At 38.9% G+C, this 21,020-nt stretch overlaps 1 protein-coding gene across 1 annotated transcript; it reads left to right on the top strand.

Annotated features, from left to right (window-relative positions):
* Window positions 1-1,034: 1,034 nt before the first annotated feature.
* On the top strand, window positions 1,035-14,148 carry LOC104444358 (vestitone reductase). Its single transcript, XM_010058016.3, is given in 5 exon segments — window positions 1,035-1,233; window positions 12,417-12,504; window positions 12,506-12,939; window positions 13,309-13,504; window positions 13,589-14,148. Coding segments are annotated over 5 exon segments (981 nt in total). The 5' UTR covers window positions 1,035-1,112; the 3' UTR covers window positions 13,731-14,148.
* The last annotated feature ends 6,872 nt before the right edge of the window (window positions 14,149-21,020 follow it).

The following is a 21,020-nucleotide window of genomic DNA, read 5'->3' as shown; positions in this document are numbered from 1 at the left end:
AGAGAGAATTTCATATTGTCTCGGTAACAAGTTCATTACGATATTCTCTTATTTGAGGCCAACAGTTATATCGCTTAATTGGGCGAACATATTTCACAAAATGAATGGCATTATTGGTATAGTTTAGTGCCGCGATATCTTGATGCCCACAACTCTATATCATTAAAGCATTTTAATGTGTCGGGCAGTTGTTCTATCTATTATCGATCGGCAAATTAATTTTCACAAACAATTAAGATCTTTTTGTGTATTTGTTATGATCCTGACATTTTGTAGAAAAAAGAAATAATTGCTGATCATGTTGTAACACTTCCGTCCAACTATTGATTGGTGATAAAGTGAAAAACTTGAATGAAATGACGAATTCATTGAATTCTAAGAAATCAAAAGATCTATAGATAGTGAAACAAATCATTTTTTCTTTCAAAAAAGTTTTAAGCTGTTTAGATGGTTGCCAACATTATTGATACACCATATTATTTAAGACCCTTTATTGTGTGTGAATCAAGACTTACATTTGAAATACGAGATAGGTGCATAATCACATCAAACGAAAAATCGAGGATGGATAAACATACAAAACATGGGAGGGAGTCTAGGCATTCAACCTTGTCACTTGTGCTCTAATACCATGTTAAACAATTATTTTTTTTCAAAGTATTTAAGATGTTAAAAAATATTATCCAACATATGTCAAGTCGTTGTACCACCGAATGTGGTAGTCTAGTAGCAAATGGGTATCTTGTCTTTAATTAAGTCATAAATTAGAGTTTTATTGAGTATGAATCTCTAGCCAACTTGTGTCATAGGCATTTAATGTCGAGAGATACTTGTCTATTGACACATTGGTGTAGGATTGCGTCCACAATGGATGATTGAAAAGTAGATTGAGTGTCTATGATTCAAATGGAAAATGACTTTCAGGGGAAGATGTATCCGTTACCACTCATTTATTTTTTTGGCCCCTTTTGAAAATGAAAATCAAAGTGACGTAAGCGGCGTTGCATCCGCTTTTAAGTGGAGAAGCGCCCCCCGTTCTGCCAGCCGAAACATCGAGGTCACTCAAAAAAGTTGGATGCTTCCTGAAAATTGAAGTCTCACTTCTCCAAGCCATGGAGGGCGACAGAGGCACGGTGTGCGTGACAGGCGGTACTGGCTTCGTAGCTTCATGGCTCATCATGAGGCTCCTTGAACATGGTTACTCCGTCCGGACCACCGTCAGACCCGACCCGGGTAAGTCTCCCTTCTTCTTTCTGTTGGGTTTTCATTAATCATGTATAAGAAATATTAACATAAAGTACGCAGCGGAAACAAATATATATTTTACACATGATTTTCCTTAGGCGTTGTTCGTGCGTTTCAATCAAAAATCTAAACATAAAAGGGAGTTAAATGAAATACCTCTTGAAGCGCGCTTTGAAACAAGTCGGTTCGGATGTTCTACAGTACGAGTCCCACAAGCGTCGGACCTCTAGTTCGACACACACCAACAACGAACGTTGAACGGAAGGGAGAACTTTCGGATATCCACCACTTCGATCGTGCTAGCAATCACGTGAAAAGAATCCGTCGTATTCTTGGTGTATAGTAGTCACGGCCCGAACGAGAGAATTGTTTCTCTTCCTCGTGTCTCAAAGACAAAAGAACACGCATGCACTTTGCTTTCTATTTTCAGCAAAGCATCACTGATTTCTCACTTGTGTTTCTCTCGAACAAAACCAAAAAAACACACTAACTCTTTTCTCTGTTTTTCAACAACCCTCTTTAACTCTCGTCCCATCTCTCATTTTATATTAAAAATGACCAGCAACGGTTGCTGATCAATGGACGATCGTGCATGAGCGGTTGCTCATGCACGATGGTCGTGCATGAGCAACCGCTCATGCACGAATGTGGCATGATGGTCAGCGGTTGCTGACCATCAATGCTACGTGCATAATGGTCAGCAACCGCTGACCATTACGCTGGCATGTGCACGAATTCGTGCACATGCATGAAGCTTTTTTTTTTTTTTTTTAAATAAACAAGTTAATATAGAGCATAATACTACTAACAATCTCCCACTTGCACTAAAGCCAACTTGTTTGGTATGTTAACATATATTGACTTTGGGCATGCGTGTGCATCATATGCAAATAGGCTCGTGACTATGATACAACTAATTTAATTTAATTTCAAATCGACTCAATTCGATTGTAGTAATTGCAAACACATTTGCAAAAATATTTCTCTCTTGTTCCACGTCATCCTAGTTGTTTATGGTGTGTGACATCCCTAGGTTCATCACTAAGCTGGTAGTAAGACTTGTACTAACACATTAGTACTTCCAAAAGAATTAATTGTCCCGATTAATCTTTTAGGTCCTACAAGCCACGATTGACATCTAGCAATATGTCATGGCTACCCAGATAGTGTGAATGCTTTAAGAACATAATGAACCTGTCGCTTTGGCTACAATGTAATTCAATCCCTCTGTCTTACTATGTCCCGATCAAACAAAGACCATTGAATATTTGTCAAGTCATTAATTCGATCATATGCACAAATCTAATTGACATGCATTTTATTCGAGACATAAACAATTTATTCTCGGTTTCAACCCCGGCCGAGGATTTCAATGCAGTGTCACAATTAGATCGCATAGGACATCATTATCATACCTTGCATATAACAAGGAGACAGATTCCATATTGCGCACACGTGTAACTTCGTATATGAACAAACTATGACCATTAAGTATAAAGACGGATCGACGATCCGGCATTATGTGCACCCGTGAACCATAGTTGTTCGATACACAAGTTAACACTGTGCCTCAGGTCTAAGGATTATTTACACAAGACCAAAGCATGAACAATTAGACATTGACCACGCTAAAAGCTTCCATGTCGCTAATCGTTCCATATGCGTCACGTTCAGTGAATTTGTCTAATACAAACACCCGTGTTCTAACTCAGGCATCATAATACCCAATGACATGTGACTCATCATTCCCTTAAGTATCCAATACTTAATGGCGAAGTTAAGAACACACCGGTCTCAACAGGATTATTAATATCCACTTAATAATCCATCGACCGGAACGATTTAAAGATTCAGTCTAACTATGAACCCGTCACATATATTCTTGACGTCTCAAGAATAGGTCTAGTTGCAACTGATCTTATGGAATCATTCATCAATATAAAATAATTGGACAAATGAATGAATACGTCATTGCCATTAATTAAATAATAATAATGAAAGTACAACTGAAATCCCTAATATGTAACTATTACATAACAACTTTAGGGCATAAATCTAACAATTTCTCACTTGCACTAAAGCCAACTTGTCTGGTACCTCAAACCCATTTTGTCAATATGTCTTTCAAAAGAAGATTGAGGTAAGGCCTTAGTGAAGGGATCTGCACGTTTTCTGCTGAGGCAATTTTCTGCAAGGCGACATCACCTCTCCCAACAATTTCTCCGATGAGATGGAAGCGTCTCTCAATATGCTTGGACTTCGGTGAGACCTTGGTTCCTTAGCTTGAGCTATCGCCCATTGTTGTCACAAAACAATGTGATCGGTTGCTCAATTGAAGGAACGACTCCAAGTTCAGAAATAAACTTCTTCATCTAAGCGGCTTCCTTTGCTGCTTCAGAAGCAGCTACATACTCTGCCTCAGTGGTGGAATCAGCAGTTATACTTTGTTTGGAACTTTTCCAACTAACTGCACCACCATTGAATGTAAAGACAAACCCAGATGTAGACTTATAATCATTAGGATCCGATTGAAAATCGGAATCGTATAAGCTACAACTTTAAATTCTCCTTCTCCATATATCAAGAATAAATCTTTAGTCCTTCGCAAGTACTTAAGAATATTCTTGATTGCTATCCAAAGGCTCTTCTCTGGATCGACCGATATCTGCTGGTAATACTTACAGCATGCGCAATATCGGTCTAGTACATAGCATAGCATACATTATGCTTCCAATAGCGGATGCATATGGTATCTTTGCCATCCGCTCTCTTTCTTCAAGAGTGTTGGGACACATCTCCTTAGAAAGACGGATCCCTTGCCTAAAAGGCAATAATCCTCTCTTGGAACATTGCATGTTAAACCGTGTTAACACTTTGTCTATGTACGTAGATTGTGAGAGGCCAATCAATCGTCTTGATCTATCTCTATAGATCTTGATACCTAAAATGTAGGTTGCCTCTCCTAAATCTTTCATGGAGAATTTCTGTGACAAGAATAGTTTTATCGATGATATCATTGGTACATCATTTCCAATCAAAAGTATATCATCGACATACAAAACCAGAAATGCAATTGCACTCCCACTGATCTTCTTATATACACAAGGTTCATCCGGATTTTGATGAAGCCAAACGATTTGACTACCTCATCAAAACGAATGTTCCAACTTCTGAGGCTTGTTTGAGTCCATAAATGGATCTCTTAAGCTTACACACCTTCTGTTTTTCACTATTGGATTCAAAACCCGTGGCTGTTCCATATAGATGTCCTCATCGAGAAACCATTTAGAAAAGCCGTTTTGACATCCATCTGGAATATCTCATAATCAAGGTGTGCAGCTATAGCCAACATAATCCGAATGGATTTTAGCATGGCCACAGGTGAGAAAGTTTCGTCATAATCAATTCCTTCTTTTGACGATATCCTTTCGCCACCAGCCGTGCTTTGTAAATTCCAATTTGACCTTTAACGTTCATCTTCCTCTTGAAGATCCATTTACAGCCAATTGGTACAATACCATCAGGCAGGTCAATCAAGGTCCAAACCTCATTGGAATACATTGAATCCATTTCGGATTTCATGGCCTCTAGCCATTTACCAGAATCGATGTCCAACATCGCCTCCTCATAGGTTTTAGGATCACCGGGTTGATCACTATCATTCACAATGAATAATGGTTCGATATGATCAACCGAGTGTCTATAACGAGCAGGTGGGCGAGACATTCTCGCACTTCTCCTAAGAGGTTGTGTATCAGAAGCTCCCACTTTGAATCGTAGATTGGTATCGAACTCGGTTGTTTGGCACTTCATTATTTTCTTCTTGTAAGACTATTTTCCGCCCAGCACCACTTTCTTGGATGAACTCATTCTCCAAAAGAAGCGTGCTTGCATACCAAAATTCTTTGGTTTGAATGAAAATAGAAATAATATCCAAGAGTTTCCTTTGGATATCCAATGAAGCGACCTTGTTCAGATCTTGCCTCCAATTTTTCCATTTTTAGCTTTTTCACGAAAGCTAGACAACCCCAAATCTTAATATGATTAAGACTGGGTTTCCTACTATGCCATATCTCATAGGGCGTAGTTGGAACAGATTTGGACGGCACTCTATTCAGTATATATACAGCTGTCTCAAGGGCATATCCCCAAAGGGATATTGACAAATCGGTGTAACTCATCATAGACCGTACCATATCTAATAAAGTACGATTTCTTCGTTCAGATACACCATTATGTTCTGGAGTTCCAGGAGGTGTCCATTGTGATAAAATGCCATTCTCTTTAAGATAGTCCAGGAATTCAGTACTAAGGTATTCACCTCCTCGATCCGATCGAAGAGCCTTAATACATTTTCCTGTTTGTTTCTCAACTTCAGCCTTGAATTCCTTGAACTTTTCAAAGGATTCAGATTTATACTTCATGAGGTATAAATAACCATATCGTGACTGATCATCGGTGAAGGTAATGAAGTAATTATAATCACCTCTAGCAGTTTCATTAATTGGTCCACATACATCTGTATGTATTAATTCTAATATGTCAGCAGCTCGCGCACTTTGTCCCACAAAGGCGCTTTGGTCATTTTTCCTAGAAGACATGCCTCACAAGTCGAGTATGACTCAAAATTTGAAGGATCAATGTATCCATCATTACTCAACTTGTTAATTCTGTCTTCTCCAATATGACCTAATTGGAGATGCCAAACATACTTTTTATTTGGACCGTCTCTAGGGCGTTTATTAGTTATGGCATTTATATCAATTCTATTTTGCTTATTGACATTGGTAATCGCATTACCGGACATTGCAATGGTATAAAGATTGTTGGTTAATAAGCTAGAACCAACACATATTCTATTATGATAAATAGAACATACATCATCAGCAAAAGAAAATTCATAATTCTCTTTACCCAAACGAGGTACAGAGATGATGTTCCTAACAGCATTCTTATAATGCAAACAGTTCTTTAAAATCATTACATGTCCAGAAGGGAAACATAAACGAAAAGTCCCTATAGCTAATGCAGCAACTCTTGCTCCATTGGCAAACGTCAGGACAATCTCATTTCGCCTTAGCATCCTGCTTATTTCCAGATTCTGCAAAGACATACAAATATGTGAAGTTGCAGCAGAATCGAGAACCCATGAGCTGGATTCAGCACTAACCATAAGATTGGTTTCAATAAGCATAGACACCATACCTTCATAAGGTCGGTTCTTGGGCTTGACCTTCAAGCTCGCGAGGTACCTCTTGCGGTTCCTCCTCCGGTGCCCTTTGACACCACAAGAATGACATTTCCCTTTATCAATCATGGGTTTTGGTTGCACAACGGGTTTGGCAGGCCTCTTCCATTTATTCTTCTTTAAAACGGTCTTACCCTTTGAAGAAGAAGCCTTAGCCATAGCCACTACATTTGGCCTCGTGTTATGCATTTCCTTCTCATAAACTACCAACATGCTATGTAACTCAGCAAGAGTTTTCTCCATCTTATGCATGTGGAAGTTTTGGACAAAACCAGAGAAGGAATCGGGTAAAGATTGGAGGATCAAATCCACGCTAACTCATTGTCCATAACAAGATTCAGCCTAGCCAATTCTTCAATGTGCCGATCATTTTCAAAGCATGATCATTAACAGATGATCCTTCAGCCATCCTCATACGGTACAATGCCTTAGATATCTCATATCTAGAGGTTCGACCATTCTCATCAAAGTATTCCTTTAAGTGCAAAATGATCGACCCAGCATCTTCCATGGATTCATACTTCTTCTGTAATTCATTATTCATAGAAGCAAGCATATATGACCTAACTTTTAAGTCATCATCACGCCACTTATCATAAGTGACACGCTCCTCTTGGGTCCCACCCTCAGGAAAGGAGGTTGGCATCTTTTCATCAAGCACATACCCAATTTTTTCTGAATTGAGAACAATTCTCAAATTTCTCACCCAATCAGTGAAATTGGGTCCGGTCAAACAATTCTTGTCAAGTATAGAAGCGAGTGGGTTTGTGGTCACCATTTTCAGAGTAATAATATATCTGTTGCAGAAAATAAATTGTTAGCCGTTGTATCTTTCAAAATAACTATTTCATTTTGGCCTTTAAATGAAATAGATCCTCCCACTAAATTTATATTCGAATCCCATACTCCTTAAGATGGGAAGCGGTAATCTTCGTCGGGTAAAGATTACTAGTGGGGATTGGAGTCCCACTAGCCCAAAGTCCACCTCACCTAACAATTATTGGTGTCCTATGAACTTAGTGAGTGAACCAGCTTGTTCAACGCATCATATGCGAGTCCCAATCATAACTTCGGCCTCTAGACCATGAAAGCCTCACCTAACAGTTATTGGCATCATGATCATAGTTAAGTCTAGCCCATCATCTCATGCAAGTATTGAAAACACAAATAATTCCCTCACTTAATAGTTATTGGAAATCATTTGGCTCCAACCCCACAACATCATATGCATAATGGAGTGGTCCAATATTATAAATGGTAATTAACCCCTATGTATCCATAACCGGTTAATTAACCACTATAATATTGGATCAAACCACGACGATGGAAGGCCACGAGTCCGAAACCCGTTTCGACTTAATATTCTTTGTAAGGAGATTTAGGTCGTTATTAACGGTCTCACTTTGCACATTAACCGGTTTAACATGCACGATACCATAAACACAATAAATAAATAGATATCACATAATATCTATCCTATGTGGTGATCATGGAATTATGGTTCAATGGGTCTCGAGCCAAAGAGACCCATTTAACCATTTTAATGTTTTAATAATATGGACCTGCTCTTCACTTTTCTTCAATCTTTGAACTCTTCAAAGACCGGGCCCAGAGCTCACCGGTTTAATGGCTCCTCCAATGGCTCCTCCTCTCTTGTAGTATTTACATCAATAATTGAAATACTACACTATACTTAAATTACATTTCATAAAATAAATATAAAAAGAAGGACGCAGCCTCCATTTAATAATTACATCCCCAAAAAGAATACCTGTAATCATCATACATTCATCCATACAATAATCACAACAATTAGGGATTTTTCCATGATCACCACCCTTCCTTACGAGCCATAAATTCAAAATTTAAAGCTCTGGAAGGCATGCATAAAACTCTGATACCACTGTTGGGTTTTCATTAATCATGTATAAGAAATATTAACATAAAGTACGCAGCGGAAACAAATATATATTTTACACATGATTTTCCTTAGGCGTTTGTTGACACCTATTTTAAAATTTAATTTATTTTTTAGAAAATAATAATATAGCATTTGGTTGTAGAGGGAGATTTTGAAAAAAAATTGAATTCAAAATAATTCAACGGCCGGATTTTGGAGCCATTTCTTTGTTGAAGAGGTTGAGTGAATATCGCTGGATCTTTAACAATTTCAAGTTTTCCTCTATAAAAGAGAAGCCGAGGCTTCGGTTTGTGGGGGCTTCTCTTCATTGTTCGTCCAAAAAAAAAAAATAGCAAAGAGAAAAAGAGAAGAAGTCGATGTGAGCAGGGAAAAGAGAGGAAAAGAAGAGTGGAAGAAAGAGAGAAAGGGGCTCAGTTCTTGAAGGAAAAAAAGGAAAAAGTCAGCGGAAGCTTTTTGCTTCGCAGAAAGAGACAGGGACAGGTGAGAGCAGAGAGAAGTGATGTGAGGGAGAGAGAAAACAAAAAATAAAGAAAAAGTTGTGCACTTTGTTCATCTTCCTCGTGAATTCCTCCTCTGCGAAGCCCCACGCCGCTGTTGCTTCCACGACCGCGACCACCGCCGTCCGCGAAGCCCCACGCTGCTGCCGCTCCGGTGCCCCACATCGCCGCCGGTCCGAGATCTCCACCAGCACGCCTTGCGCCAGTCCACCGCCACCCGTGAAGCTTCCCGCATCGGGCGCTCGCTCTGCTGCGCCTTACACGCCGACGCCCCACAACTCGCCGATCCGCCGCCGAGCTGCAGCCCGACAGAGACGCCGCTCCCGATCTGTTCCTCAGCATCTCGTTGCTGGACGACGTGTTTCACCGGAGCCCCGGACCCTCGAGCCTTTCGCCAGCCGCCTCCATTCGACATCCGTTGCAGTCCCACCGGACACCGCGTCTCCTCCTCGCCCGCATCCCGCGAGTCTTCGATCCCATTTTCCGCCCGCCGCGATCTCCTCGCCGGCGCACCAGCAACTAGGCACCGCCCCGTGCCACCTCTACCGCGCCCGCATCGGTGTCTTCAGCCGAACCAGAGTTTCCTCGCCGTGCTCACTTCTTTGCCGAAGTCCCCCGCAACCAACGAACGCACCGCACGACCTCTGCTGTCCTTGCTGCGCCTTGCTGCGCAATCACCATCTGCTGCCTTCTCTTTTTTGCTGCAGGTGTGGTTACTCTTTGGACTTCGCCGGACCTCCGACGACCATCCCGGTTCCGAACGGCGACCCATCACCGAACCACCAGCTGCTCCTCGCCATTCCTCGGGTCAACCGTGAGTTAGACTAGGTGAGTTTTTATATTTGATTTCATGTTTTGTTTTTATTCTAACTTGATTTATTTTTATCATTAGGAAATTTGTCATATTAAGTTATGATAATAAAAATATTGACCCGCGAGACGTCGGGTTAGATTTTTTATTATTTCGACTTTTTATGGCAAAATTCATGAATTACTTTGCATCATTTATTCATATTAAAATAATATGCCATTGATTTACATTGATGGATTTTTATTTTGGCGTGTTATTATTATTTGCTCATCACATATCATGCATCACATTAGGTATTTAGGTCTATACACATTTCACATTTAAAGCAATGCATTTTATTTTTTAGATTCATATAAGATTAGGTTAATTTTTATTTAATAAAACAAAAAGATGAACCAAAAAATGTTATGCGTGCCATATGAGTTATAGTTTTTTTTTTAATAAAAAAGAAAATGCTAAAAGATGATCATCGCACCATTAAGTTGCTTTCTTTTTAATAAAAAGCATTATGTCATTAAAAATTAAAAAGATCATTTCATTGGTTAGTTAATAGGTTAATTCATTATTAATCTCATATCATCATTATTTAGCATAGGTTGCATATATGCATTAAAAATGAATCATCATTAAAATAAAATCATAAAAGAGCATGCATATAGAAATAACATGTCATTCATCCCATATCACGTAGCACATGCATATTTAGGATTATATAAATTAGATTGCATACATATAGTAATAAGTTTAAGTCATACCATATGAATTGCATCTCACATATCATTAAAGTAAAATCCATGCATATCAAATTTAGATTAAGATTGCATATAATTAACATTTAAAAAAAGAAAAAGAAAAATTAGGTGTCATGTCATTTAGAAAATCATGTTTAGGGCATGCATTTTTATTAACATTTTTTTATTGAATGTTATTTTATTGATTGTGCACCCGCATGATCACCATTTGCATGTTAGTAGTTTAGGTTTAAATTAATCAACATTGCCTGCTAAATATTTTTGAAATTAAAATAAAAGGTACCGAAAGGGCGTTAGACTAATCTAGCGTAATCATGTCCCCGGACTTATTAAATCTCTGGTTCGCAAAAATAAAGTATTCTCCCATACTTTATTTGGGTTTCTAATCAACCCTAATTGATTAGTGGCGGCTCCAAATTGAATAGAATTGCATGTTTAAATATATTAATTTCAAGTCGCGATTGGTAGGACCTGGGAGGGTCCGCGCCAAGTCTTTAGACTTAGTAATCCATTAACCTAAACTTTAGGATTGCCCCTGAAAATTTAGGTCGCGACAGCGTTGTTCGTGCGTTTTAATCAAAAATCTAAACATAAAAGGGAGTTAAATGAAATACCTCTTGAAGCGCGTTTTGAAACAAGTCGGTTCGGATGTTCTACAGTACGAGTCCCACAAGCGTCGGACCTCTAGTTCAGACACACCAACAACGAACGTTGAACGGAAGGGAGAACTTTCGGATATCCACCACTTCGATCGTGCTAGCAATCACGTGAAAAGAATCCGTCGTATTCTTGGTGTATAATAGTCACGGCCCGAACGAGAGAATTGTTTCTCTTCCTCGTGTCTCAAAGACAAAAGAACACGCATGCACTTTGCTTTCTATTTTCAGCAAAGCATAACTGATTTCTCGCTTGTGTTTCTCTCGAACAAAACCAAAAAACACACTAACTCTTTTCTCTGTTTTTCAACAACCCTCTTTAACTCTCGTCCCATCTCTCATTTTATATTAAAAATGACCAGCAACGGTTGCTGATCAATGGACGATCAGCAACCGTTGATGATCGTCCATAGTGGACGATCGTGCATGAGCGGTTGCTCATGCACGAATGGCATGATGGTCAGCGGTTGCTGACCATCAATGCTACGTGCATAATGGTCAGCAACCGCTGACCATTACGCTTCGTGCATGTGCACGAATTCGTGCACATGCATGAAGCTTTTTTTTTTTTTTTTTAAATAAACAAGTTAATATAGGGCATAATACTACTAACACTTTCTTCCTGCTTGAACATGGAGATTCGTTCTTGCCATGAGTTCTGATCAAGTGTATGGTCTGAGATTGATGTTTTGTACTGTATATGTCAACACGACGGTCCAACGTGATCTGATCTGTCTGTGCCCGCAAATTTATTGGCAATACTAAGGTTAGCTTTCTTGATCGAAGATTGATCGTATAGATTAAGTGTGTGGGACTGCTCATGTGTTTACGGTCTGTTCATGTGAAATGTTTATGCAGAAAGTTGGGGTGTCGACAGATGGAGAAATTTCTATGTATTTTGTCAGGTTCGGGCGTTTGAGGTTCGATTCTGATCGGAATTGTCATTGGGCTTGGAACCATAAGAAAAGCAACCCTTTTTTGCCGCCCTTTCAAGCATGAGAAGGCATAAGATGAGATAAGGATGTCTTGAATTAGGGGCAGCTGAATCGGTTAATGATGATTTCTTGCTCTTGTTCTACATTATGAATTCACTCGTTCTCTCTTGAATCAGCTTTTCTTGCAGTTCTCGTTGCTAAGTTTAATGCTGTAATTCGGAGTGTTTCCTGAATGAGTCACGTTGGTTAATTTATTTTGGACTGCTATCTCCAGTTTACCTCACACATCAGTTTCCCATTAGATGTTTGAGCTTTTATTCGCAAAGCCATTGACCGATTTGTTCCGGTCAGATGGCAAAAGGGACACGAGCTTCTTGAAAAATCTACCCGGAGCATCAGAAAGGCTCCAAATCCTAACCGCTGATCTCAGTGACCCCGAGTTTCAGCCCAGCCATCGAGGGCTGTGTCGGAGTCTTCCATGTTGCCACCCCGGTGGACTTCGAGGACAGAGAGCCAGAGCCGGTCGTCACCAAAAGATCCATCGATGGAGCGTTGGGCATCCTAAGGGCCTGCCTGAACTCCAAGACGGTGAAGCGGGTCGTGTACACTTCGAGTGCGGCTGCAATTCAATATAACAACTCTGGGGCCGATATATTGGATGAGGACTCCTGGAGCAATTTTGAGTCCATCCGAGAAATGACGAGGATTGGAGCTTCCTACGCAATCTCAAAGACATTGACTGAGAAGGCGGTTCTTGAGTTCGGAGAGCAGCACGGACTGGAAGTGGTGACGGTGGTTCCCACGTTTGTCCACGGGCCCTTCATTTGCCCCAAGTTCGCTGGATCCGTCCGAGTTTCGCTGGCTTTGGTATTAGGTAATGCGATACGCGAGAAAATATCATATGATGAATATAAATAGGGTCAGTCAAATCTATCTGAACTGTTGATCATGTGAAATTTACAGAGAAACTCTGGTTCATATAATATTGATGTCCATGATCTATTGATTTTACAATAACTTTTTGTGATACACCTTTGGTACTGCAGTCAAATTGATGATTAATTTGATTGTTTTGGTCACCAGAACAATACCAGAATTCCATAATTTGACAACGTTTCTCTGCTCATTGTCAAGTATATGACAAAGGGAGACAAGACTATAATCTGTCCATCCATACGTTTATCTTCATTTCAATGATACAAAGAATCTCAAATCTTAGATTGACTTCGTTCGAAATTAACAGGGAACGAGAATGAGTACTCTCTTCTTCTTGAAGTATCTTTCGTGCATGTAGATGACTTGGTGAGAGCAAACATCTTCCTCTTCCAGCACCCCGACACCAAGGGGCGGTACATTTGTACCTCGGCCACGATGACCATCGAGGAGATGTCCAAGTTTCTCTCAGAAAGATACCCGGAGTTTCGGATACCCTCTCCAGAGTAAGTCCTGATATATCCTATTTCATGATGTAACAGATTATTCCTGTTCTTGGACTGAAAGCAAAGCTTTTCAAATCTTTGTAGGTCCTTGAAGGAATTGAAAGGCCCCAGGTTCCCCCGCCTATCGTCAAGGAAACTGGTGGACGCCGGTTTTGAGTATAAGTACAGGATCGAGGACATGTTCAACGGAGCCATCCAATGCTGCAAAGAAAAGGGGTATCTCTAGATCAACTGAAGCCTACGGAATTCAGTACATCAGGCCGAACGTCGGAATGTTCAGGGTACCAGAAAGTGGACATGATGCCGTTTAATGGTATGACCTATTTCTTTTCTGACCTTGGCTGAAAATAGTCCTGTAAACAAAATGCAGAATGAATAGAGAAACATGTTGAGAAAATGCGTACCTTGTATCTAGCACAGCTTGTGAAAACTAATTTATCTGAGCGCCATATAGGAGATAGCAAACCGTGTAAATAATCTTGGTACTGTATGTTTCTGTTCTTATGCATTTGATATTGCAGTACTGAGAACAGAAGCACTTATAGCATAGATCATGATATATGTGCCTTCTGTTCTTCGTGAATATTGTTGAGGATTTCTGTTTCCGAAGCTTAATGCACCATCTATGTTGCCATGTGCTATAAGAAATCGATAACATCTCCACTGTCTTTTTTAATCCATGCTCAATCAAGCAACTCTGCCTTTCCTACTGGGAGTACTACTGAAAACACACTTTCATTCTTCAAGAAAGTATTGATACTAACACACCACATGCGACCTGACATGCCGACACATTGATTCTTCAAAAATAAAGAATTCCGGCACATTGAAACGCGGTATATATTAAATGTATATGTTTATAAATACATGATAAATTATTATTTTTATGATTATTTTAATTAAATTCAAAAATAAATATATAATAAAAAAAGTGTGTAGAATGAATTTACACCAATAACGTTAATCCATATTTTGTTAATATCATTCATTATTTCAATTTGACAAATTCAATTATATTCTAATAATGCATAAAATTGGAGGGAAAAAAATAGCAATTCACGTTTGGGACTTGCGTGTTAGAGCGTGTCGAAGAGAAAAGAAAAATAAACATTAAGGATGAATTGCGTGTCACGGGAAGTGAGACTTAGAAAAAAGAAAAAAAGAGAAGATTATGTTTTTCTTTTTCCTCTTTTTTTTTTTTTAAATTTTTTTACATATTTATATTTTAACCCCTCATTTATTAAAAAATTTAAAAATTGATCACATGCTTGTTAGAATTGCGTATTATAATTTGGAACACAGATGTTAGAATTCCCTCTCACGTGTCAAAGAGTATCGGGAAAATTGATTTTGATACCTGTTGACCAAATGTTAGACATGTGTCAAAGTGTCCACATGATACAAAGGTTCCCGGATGGTATCGCTACTTCGTAGTCAATCACTTTCAAGAACAAGGTTCCTCATTTTTCAAATTAATAAAAATTTCAGTGTCTTATATCTTGTTCCATATTTGTTTAATAAATAACACGATTTAGATTAATACAAATACATATATCTACAGATAAATCAATATCATTTATAGATGTCAATATGAAAGCATATATAAATAACAGAATAGGAATACCAATGTAACACAGCTTCAAATGGGATTCTAATTTTACTATTTTAGAGATTATTAGCTACACTTTACAATTATAAAGATTTTGATTGAGTTATCGTGATATTCATAAAAACCAAAAAGGCACAAAGTAATATAACATTATTAATTTTTTTGGGAGAAAAACTATTGAAATGAAAAGATATTAAAAAAAACTCGCTTACGAAAACCTATTAATCGCACTAAATGATTGATTTGACTTTATAAGGAAATTGAGAAATTAGATTAAAAATTCAAAAGTTTAAGAAATTATATCGAACATGAAAAATAATTGAAGAATCATAATAAACAAATCAAAAGCAATAACTTGGTCAAAATTGACGGATTAACAGTATTATTTTGCCGCTGGTTTCGCCAAACTTTAGCTGACTTTGCCTTTCTCCCTCTCCTCTTCTTTGAGCAACTGTCGATGCCCTTCTCTCCCTCTCCACGCAACTCTCTCTCTCTCTCTCTCTCTCTCTCTGCGCATTGTCACTCATCCAAGGGATGGAGGCATTAGATTTTGCCAACAAGACATGTGGACATTGCTCTCATCTAGATCTCGATAGTGTGAGATAGAGGTGTGCAAAATACCCTAATTGGGTTCCTAGTTCCAAGGGGAAACTGGATCAAACCAAACATGACTAACTAAATATACTTTTTATTATATTATTTCTTAAAAAATTAATAAAATGTAAACTAAATATTATCTTGATCCAGTTCTAAGTAATAGGAAAAATTAAGTAACTGATTTTACCGGATTGGAAGGTGTGGTCCGATTCTCAGTCCGGTCCTGGTTCGGTTTTCTTTTTAGGAAATTGGAACATACATGAAACTGATTACCCTATGAGAACCCTCTTGCCGTGGAGGTGTCTATGTAAATTTTGGGTCGCCCTCCAAGCTTGCCTGATGCAAAGATTTGAAAGAGTCCCGTCAATGGTAATCAAGCCTCTGTGCACTCTGGCCTGCGCATGCATAGAGAGAGAGAGAGAGAGTGGAGAAACTATGAAGTGATTTCGTTATTGGATGTTGGACAAAGGTGGAGAAACTATGAAGTGATTTCGTAGCGCCACATTAGCTGCTGACGGGTCTGATTTTAAGTTGACATGTGGACGTTGACTTGTCTCTTCCTCCATCCATAGAGCGCTATCCGGCCATCCAAGGCTTGCGCTTGTTTACGATCATTAGGCGCCGAATTCCGAGTTCATCATCATAGGGTTCGTAGCCATGGACGAGTTGCAGTTTGTGGATGAGCCGCCTCACGAGCTATGCTGAGCAAGGTTTGTGGCCATGGGCGAAACCATATCTGGACAAGCAACACGGCGGGGCGAGTGGCTTAGGTTGATCACGAGCGACGCCCGTTAAGGGGCGGAGATGGTGTGACGGGATGGTGCCATCCAACTCGAAGGGCTAGTGATCTCAAAGGCCCATTAAGAGCTCCATCGCCATGGAGAAGGAGGAACTCGCCCCTTGGTTCCGTCTTCCCGTCTAAGGTAGAAGGTGGAACTCGTTGGTGGTTCGGATCTGCGACCTTGGCGACGGGAGACAGAGCCGACCGGATCTGGCCAAACAAAATGGTCGGGCATGGACATTTTGTTAGCTAAGTTCACTCCTATGTGGAGGAAGCCCAATGAGTTGCAAGCCCAAAAAGGACTTGAGCCCATATAATAAGTTATATGAGGAAATAGGGTTTTTCACTATCTATATAAATAGGTAGCAGCAGAAAAGGAAAGAGTAAGAGAAAGCAGAAAATCTGGGGTTTTGAGCAATATCTGATTTACATCAAGCTGGCGTCGGAGGTCGATTCGTGGTTCGATTGAGCTGAAATTTTGTCAGCATGTTCGTGGCGCAATTTAATCGAATCTGAACGGTTTGATTTTTGTTTGAAGCTCCATACATCAGGTTTTTCGTGGATTGATCAAAACCTGTGTTTTTGGTCAGATTTATCCTTGATCTATTGTGAAATTCATGTGTATTGCCAAGAATTATGTTCTTGAGGTATTTGCTGCTATGTACCTCTAGTATTTGCTAGAGAAGAACAATTTTATTGATAGTGAATATTTTTAGGTGGACTTCGGTCTCGTGGTTTTTTATCTCCTCATATCGAGGAGATTTTCCACGTAAAAAAATCGTCTTGTGTTCGCGTACTTGGTATTTATTTTACTCTACTATATCGATTCCTATTAGGTTTACACAAGATGGGAGATTATTTTATTCCGTTGCGTTGATTCGATATTGTTCGAATTATTACCGTTCTCCCATCAGAGTGGTATCAGAGCAATAGGTTATTACTTGATTTTTCTGCCTTGTGTTAAACAATGGAAATGAATACTAGTAGAATGGTTACACTGAATGGTTCAAATTATCATATCTGGAAAGGGAAGATGGAAGATCTTTTATATGTGAAAGATTTTTATTTGCCTGTATTTGCTGAGGAGAAACCAGAGAATAAAACTGATGTTGAATGGTCTATATTTCATCGTCAAGTGTGTGGTTATATCAGGCAGTGGGTAGATGATAATGTTTTGAACCATATTATTGATGAAACACATGCACGCAGTTTATGGGATAAGCTCGAACAGTTATATGCTCGAAAGACTGGGAATAATAAGTTATTTTTTATAAAACAGATTATGGCTTTGAGATATCATGATGGTACTTGTTTGACTGATCATTTAAATTCTTTTCAAGGAATTATAAATCAGTTGGATGGGAATCAAGTTTGATGATGAGATACAAGCACTATGGTTGCTTGGTACTTTGTCGGACTCATGGGAGACGTTCCGAACATCTTTGTCTAATTCTGCCCCGATGGTACAATTACCATGGATTTAGCCAAGAGTAGTATTTTGAATGAAGAGATGAGAAGGAAGACACGGGATCGTCGTCTTCACATTTTGATGCCTTCGTTGTTGAGAAAATGGGGAGAAGTGAGTCTCGAGGTCCGAGAAATAGAGATAAAAGTCGAGACAAGAGCAGATGGTGAAGTATAATAAATTTGCTAATATTGAGTGCCATTATTGTCATCAGAAGGGACATATTCAGAGGTTTTGTCGCCGAGTTAAAAGGGAGAATTAAAAGGAGAAAGGTAAAGAGAAGAAAAGTGATGATGACAGTGATGACAATCGTGTCGTTGCACTTAAAGAAGACTTTCTCACTATTTTTGATGGTGATGTGGTGAATTTTGTTTCTCATGAGATCAATTGGGTAATTGATAGTGATGCATCTGTTCATGCTACATCTCGTAGGGATTTCTTTACATCATACAAGTCAGGTGACTTCAGATCTGTGAAGATGGGAAACAATGGACTAGCTCAAGCTGTAGGCATCGGTGATGTGTGCCTAGAAACCAACAATGACACAAGGTTAGTATTGAATAATGTTAAACATATACCTGATATCCGCTTGAATTTAATTTCTACAGGCAAGTTGGATGATGAGGGGTATTGCAGCACCTTTAGTAATGGTCAATGGAAACTTACCAAAGGTTCTCTTGTTGTGGCTAGAGGTGAATTCTTCATTATACATTATGCAAGCAAAGTTGTCTACAGACAAAATTAATGCAGTAGATAGCGAAGATGCAGCTGAGTTATGGCATAAGAGGCTCAGTCACATAAGTGAGAATGGTTTATCAATATTGGCCAAGAAGAAGCTTCTTTCAGGATTGAAAAGTTCAGCGCTAAAGAAGTGTGCTCATTGTTTAGCAGGAAAATAGAATAGAGTTGCATTTAAAAGCTCCCCTCATTCAAGAAAGTCAGGTATATTGGATTTAGTGCATTCTGATGTTTGCGGTCCAATGAAAACAAAATCACTTGGTGGCTCTCTTTATTTTGTTACTTTTATAGATGATTTTTCAAGGAAAATTTGGATTTATACCTTGAAAACTAAAAATCAAATGTTAGATGCTTTTAAGCAATTTCAGGCTTCAGTTGAAAAATAGACTAGAAAGAAATTGAAATGCATCAGAACTGATAACAGGGGAGAGTATATTGGACCTTTTGATGAATACTGCGGACAACAAGGTATTCAACATCAAACGATACCTCCCAAGACACCTCAGTTAAATGGCTTAGCTGAGAGAATGAACAGAACACTGGTTGAAAGGGTAAGATGCTTACTTTCACAATCAAAACTACCTGGATCCTTTTGGGGTGAGGCTTTAAGGACCGTCGTGTATGTGTTAAATCTTACTCCATGCGTTCCTTTAGAGTTTGATGTTCCTAATAGAGTTTGGACAAGCAAAGAAGTTTCTTATGATTATTTGCGTGTATTTGGGTGCAAAGCATTTGTGCATATTTCCAAAGACGAGAGGTCTAAACTTGATGTGAAAACACGACAATGCATATTTATTGGTTATGGACAGGATATGCTTGGCTACAAATTTTATGATCCACTTGAAAAGAAAATTGTAAGAAGCAGAGACATTGTGTTTATAGAAGATCAAACAATAGAAAATATTGAGAAATCAAAGATGATTTCAGCATCACAGGTTAGTAATAATCTGGTTGATTTAGATCCAGTTCCTCTTACAAATATTCCTACACAAGTTGATGAAGAGCAGCAGGAAGTCAATGTTCCAAATAACGCACATGTTTCTGAACATGTTGAAGTAGATAATACTATTCCTGAACCAGAGACTCAATTAGATATTCCACTGGATGTTCTAGTCCAGATATTTGTTAGAGACCGACGACCTTCCATCAGGTATTCTAAAGATAAGTATGTATTATTGACTGATGCAGGTGAACTAGAGTGCTATGCGGAAGCAATAGAAGATGAGTACAGAAGTAATTGGTTCGATGCTATGCGAGATGAGATGCAGTCACTTTATGATAATCATACTTTTGAATTGGTGAAGTTACCTAAAGGTAAAAGAGCTTTGAAGAACAAGTGGGTATATAGGTTGAAGCAAGATGAACATACTTTACAACCACGGTTCAAAGCTAGATTGGTTGTTAAGGGATTCGGTTAGAGAAAGGGTATTGATTTTGATGATATATTTTCTCCGGTATTGAAAATATTTTCTATTCGTGTGGTACTAGGCTTGGCAGCTAGCCTAGATTTAGAAATTGAGCAAATGGATGTTAAAACGGCCTTCCTACATGGTGACTTGGAGGAAGAGATATACATGAAACAACCTAAGAGTTTCAAAGTGAAAGGGAAAGAGGATTATGTGTGCAAATTGAAGAAAAGTCTCTATGGCCTAAAACAAGCATCGAGGCAGTGGTATAAGAAATTTGCGTCAGTTATGACAGAACAAGGCTATAAGAAGACTTCCTCGGATAACTGTGTGTTTGTCAAAAAAATTTCTGATGATGACTTTATTATTCTCTTGCTTTATGTTGATGATATACTGATTGTTGGCAATAATGCTTCAAGAATTGAGTTATTGAAGAAACAGTTGAGCAAGTCTTTTGCCATGAAAGACTTGAGCTCGGCGAAGCAGATTCTTGGCATTAGAATTACCCGAGACAGAGATGCTAAGAAGTTATTTTTGTCACAAGAGAAATATATCGAGAAGATCCTTCAGAAATTTTACATGGACAAGGTTAAAGTGGTTAGTACTCCTCTTGCTACCCACTTTAAGTTAAATATGATGCAAAGTCCTACGACTGATAAAGAAAAGAAAGATATGGAAAGTATTCCATATGCTTTAGGAAGCTTAATGTATGCGATGGTATGTACACGCCCAGACTTGGCGCACACAGTTGGCGTTGTTAGTCGTTATTTATCAAATCCAGGCAGAGAGCACTGGAATGCATTGAAGTGGATTATGAGGTATCTTCGGGGAACTTCAAATTTGAAACTCAGTTTCGGGACCGGGAAACTTGAGTTAGTTGGATACACAGATTCCGACTTGGTAGGAGATATTGATACTCG

The sequence above is a fragment of the Eucalyptus grandis genome, chromosome 5 (assembly GCF_016545825.1).
Source record: "Eucalyptus grandis isolate ANBG69807.140 chromosome 5, ASM1654582v1, whole genome shotgun sequence".
Taxonomy (NCBI): domain Eukaryota; kingdom Viridiplantae; phylum Streptophyta; class Magnoliopsida; order Myrtales; family Myrtaceae; genus Eucalyptus; species Eucalyptus grandis.
Note: the sequence above shows the minus strand (reverse complement) of the source record. Positions and strands in the feature narration are given on the sequence as shown.